The following is a 4,613-nucleotide window of genomic DNA, read 5'->3' as shown; positions in this document are numbered from 1 at the left end:
TTGGCCAGGCTGGCCTCAAACTCCTGACTTCAAGTGATCCGCCTGCCTCGGCCTCCCAAAGTGCTGGGATTACAAGCGTGCGCTACCACGCCCAGCTGATTTCTATGGTTTTAAGCCACGTGGATTGTGGTCCTTTGTTGTGACAGTACCAGGAAGCCCACACGGAATCATCAGGATTAGAAATAAGATCTGCTGGGCTGGGCGGGGTGGCTGACAACTGTAGTCCCAGCACTTTGGGAGGCCGAGGCAAGCAGATCACCCGAGGTCGGGAGTTCGAGACCAGCCTGACCGAAATGGAGAAACCCTGTCTCTACTAAAAATACAAAAAAATTAGCTGGGCGTGGTGGCACATGCCTGTAATCTCAGCTACTCAGGAGGCTGAGGCAGGAGAATCACTTGAACCCAGGAGGCGGAGGTTGCGGTGAGCCAAGATTGCGCCATTGCACTCCAGCCTGGGCAAAAAGAGCGAAACTCAGTCTCAAAAAAGAAAGAAAGAAAGAAAAGAAATAAGATCTGCTTCGGGCCGGGCATGTGGTTTACGCCTGTAATCCCAGCACTTTGGGAGGCCAAGGCGAGCAGATCAGATGAGGTCAGGAGTTCAAGACCGGCCTGGCCAACATGGTGAAACCCCGTCTCTACTAAAAATACAAAAATTAGCTGGGCGTGCTGGTGCGCACCTGTAATCCAAGCTACTCGGGAGGCTGAGGCAGGAGAATTGCTTGAATCTGGGAGGCAGAGGTTGCCATGAGCTGAGATTCCACCACTGCACTCTAGCCTGTACGACGGAACGAGACTCCATCTTAAAAAAAAAAAAAGATCTGGCCAGTCACAGTGGCTCACGCCTGTAATCCCAGCACTTTGGGAGGCCGAGGCAGGCAGATCACAAGGTCAGGAGATTGAAACCATCCTGGCTAACATGGTAAAACCCCATCTCTACTAAAAATACAAAAAATTAGCCGGGCGAGGTGGCGGGCGCCCGTAGTCCCAGCTACTCGGGAGGCTGAGGCAGGAGAATGGCATGAAACCCGGGAGGCAGAGGTTGCAGTGAGCCGAGATTGTGCCACTGCACTCCAGCCTGGGGGACAGAGCCGAGACTCCGTTTCAAAAAAAAAAAAACCCGGCCAGGCGCGGTGGCTCAAGCCTGTAATCCCAGCACTTTGGGAGGCCGAGACGGGCAGATCACGAGGTCAGGAGTTCGAGACCATCCTGGCTAATACTGTGAAACCCCGTCTCTACTAAAAAATACAAAAGCTAGCCGGGCGAGGTGGCTGGCGCCTGTAGTCCCAGCTACTCGGGAGGCTGAGGCAGGAGAATGGCGTAAACCCGGGAGGCGGAGCTTGCAGTGAGCTGAGATCCGGCCACTGCACTCCAGCCTGGGCGACAGAGCGAGACTCCGTCTCAAAAAAAAAAACCAAAAAAGATCTGTGTTAATCAGAGAAGTTGTCTTTATCCGTTCTATATAATGGGCTTCTAGGTAAGACCATAATTGAAGAAAGGGTCAAGGCTAATAACAAGTTTGGATGGGTACATGTGGACATGAAGGCAACAACAGACACTGGGGACCGTGGGAGGGAGGGAGGCAAGGGTTGAAAACCTACCTACTGGGTACTGTGCCCACTACCTGGGTGATAGGTCCGGTCACACCCCAGACCCCAGTATCACTCATTATACCAATGTAACAAACCTGTGCATGTACCCCTGAATCTAAAATAAAACTGGAAATTATTTATTTAAAAAAGCAACTTCTAACATTTGTGATTAAAAAACAGACCAGGTGTGGTTGCTCAGTGAGACTGAGACTGTCTCAAAAAAAAAAAATCATTGGATGAGAAAGCAACAGCATCCACCTACTTCACAGCCTAGAGCAGGCAGAGGCATGAAGAAGAGGGAAAGGCCTGCAGTGGTCAGCCCTCCCTGCAGAATTGGAGCTCCTCCCAGGCGCTCTGCTCCTAGCCTGGCCCGGCCTCCCTGCAGCTCCTGCTTGCCCTCACCTGCTTGACCTCCTTCTCCTGGCTGCAGCTCTCCCAGTAACTGGTCACAATGAAGGTGGCGTAAGCCCCATTCAGGGCCAATTCCATGCTGACGTGGTCATCTTGGTCTCCCTTCACTACTTCTGCACCTTGAAGCCTCAGCTCCTTTGCTGCCTTCTTCCCAGGGTTCCGGGTCACAACTCGAACCCTGAATGTTCCATCTTCCAGGAGCGTGCGGGCCACAGAGCCACCCTGGGCACCTATAAAGAGTCAAAAACACCTCCCAGGTCCAACCTGCCTAGAAGTCCCACCGAAGGGCCAAACCCTGAAGGGAGTGCTCCACCACCGCAAGGAACATCCAGGAAACCTTCTCAGCGATGATTCTCATTCAATTATTTTTATTTTATTTTATTTATTTTTTTGAGATGAAGTCTCACTCTATCACCCAGGCTGAAGTGCAGTGGTACGATCTTGGCTTGGTGAAACCCCACCTCTATCAAAAAATACAAAAATTAGCTGGCTGTGGTGGCACATGCCTGTACTCCCTGCTACTCAGGAGGCTGAGGCACGAGAATTGCTGGAACCCAGGAGGCGGAGGTTGCAATGAGCTGAGATTGTGCCACGGCACTGCAGCCTGGGTGACAGAGTGAGAATCTGTATTTAAAAAAAAAAAAAAAAAAAAAGGGCCAGGTACGGTGGGTCACACCTGTAATCACAGCACTTTGGGAGGCCAGGGCGGGTGGATCACAAGGTCAGGAGATCGAGACCATCCTGGCTAACAAGGTGAAACCCCGTCTCTGCTAAAAATACAAAAACTTAGCCAGGCGTGGTGGCGGGCACCTATAGTCACAGCTACTCAAGAGGCTGAGGCAGGAGAATCACTTGAACCCAGGAGGCGGAGCTTGCAGTGAGCCCAGATCACGCCACTGCACTCCAGCCTGGGTGACCTGGGTGACAAAGTGAGACTCCCTCTCAAAAAAAAAGGGCCGGCGCAGTGGCTCACACCTGTAATCCAGCACCTTGAGGCCAAGGCGGGTGGAACACCTGAGGTCGGGAGTTCGAGAACACCCTGACTAACATGGAGAAACCACTGTCTCTACTAAAATACAAAATTATCCAGGCGTGGTGGCACATGCCTGTAATCCCAGCTACTCGAGAGACTGAGGCAGGAGAATCGCTTGAACCTGGGAGGTGCAGAGGTTGCAGTGAGCCAAGATCGTGCCATTGCACTCCAGCCTGGGCAACAAGAGTGAAACTTGGTTTCAAAAAAATAAAGGTAAAAATATTTATGATGTAATAAAGTAAAAAAAGTAGAATACAAAACCATATTCAGGCTGGGTTCAGTGGCTGTAATCCCAGCACTTTGGGAGGCTAAGGTGGGTGGATCATGAGGTCAGGAGTTCAAGACCAGCCTAGCCAAGATGGTGAAACCCCGTCTCTACTAAAATACAAAACTTAGCCAGGCATGGTGGCGGGCGCCTGGAGTCCCAGCTACTTAGGAGGCTGAGGCAGGAGAATGGCGTGAACCCGGGAGGTGGAGCTTGCAGTGAGCCGAGATTGAGCCACTGCACTCCAGCCTGGGCGACAGAGCAAGATTCCATATCAAAAAAAAAAAAAAAAAAAAAAATTAGCTGGGCACGTGGCAGGAGCCTGGAATCCCAACTACTCGGGAGGCTGAGGCAGAAGAATCGCTTGAACCAGGGTGGCAGAGGCTGCAGTGAGCCGAGATTGGGCCACTGCACTCCAGTCTGGGTGTCTCAAAACAAAACAAAACAAAAACATATTCAGATCTTGATGGGATATGAATTCTTCCTGAAGTAGAATATAAAGCCATATTCAGATACACAACCATATTAAGATCTGCTCAAAAATGGGACAAAGAAAAATAGTTAAAAGAAAGGAATACAAAAACTTATTCCAATCTCGAGGGATCTTGAGTCACACAGGCATGCGCATCTGTCAGAAGTGCCCTTAAGATTTTGCACATAGGCCGGGCGCGGTGGCTCAAGCCTATAATCCCAGTACTTTGGGAGGCTGAGATGGGCGGATCACGAGGTCAGGAGATCGAGACCATCCTGGCTAACACGGTGAAACCCCGTCTCTACTAAAAAAATACAAAAAAAACTAGCCGGGCGATGTGGCGGGCGCCTGTAGTCCCAGTTAGTCGGGAGGCTGAGGCAAGAGAATGGCGTGAACCCGGGAGGCGGAGCTTGCAGTGAGCTGAGATCTGGCCACTGCACTCCAGCCTGGGCGACAGAGCGAGACTCCGTCTCAAAAAAAAAAAAAAAAAAAAAAAAATTTTGCGCATTGCAGCTGGGCATCGTGGCTCATGCCCGTAATCCTGACACTTTGGGAGGCTGAGTCAGGCAGATCTCTTGAACCCAGGAGTTTGAGACCAGCCTGGGCAATGTGGTGAAACCAGCAACAAGGCGAAACCCTATCTCTACAAAAAAATACAAAAATTAGCTGGGCATGGTGGCATGTGCCTCTAGTCCCAGCTACTAGGGAGGCTGAGGCTGGAGGAAAGCCTCAGCCTGGGAGGTTGTTGAGGCTGCAGTGAGCCGTGATCACACACACCACTGCACGCCAGCCTGGGTGACAGAGTAAGGCCCTGTCTCCAAAAAAAAAAAAAAAAAAAAAAAT

At 51.0% G+C, this 4,613-nt stretch overlaps 1 protein-coding gene across 3 annotated transcripts in view; it reads right to left on the bottom strand.

The window, feature by feature from the left end:
- Positions 1–4,613, bottom strand: part of NMRAL1 (NmrA like redox sensor 1) — a 15,839-nt gene that overhangs the window by 7,562 nt on the left and 3,664 nt on the right. For all 3 annotated transcript variants that reach the window (XM_017886320.1, XM_017886322.1, XM_017886321.1), the window contains exon 3: positions 1,992–2,230. In XM_017886320.1, coding sequence (XP_017741809.1) covers positions 1,992–2,230 — 239 coding nt within the window. The remainder of the gene's footprint in view (positions 1–1,991; positions 2,231–4,613) is intronic.

The sequence above is a fragment of the Rhinopithecus bieti genome, unplaced genomic scaffold (genome assembly GCF_001698545.2).
Source record: "Rhinopithecus bieti isolate Rb0 unplaced genomic scaffold, ASM169854v2 scaffold_13704, whole genome shotgun sequence".
NCBI classification, from domain to species: domain Eukaryota; kingdom Metazoa; phylum Chordata; class Mammalia; order Primates; family Cercopithecidae; genus Rhinopithecus; species Rhinopithecus bieti.
This window is presented reverse-complemented; position numbering and strand designations above follow the sequence as displayed.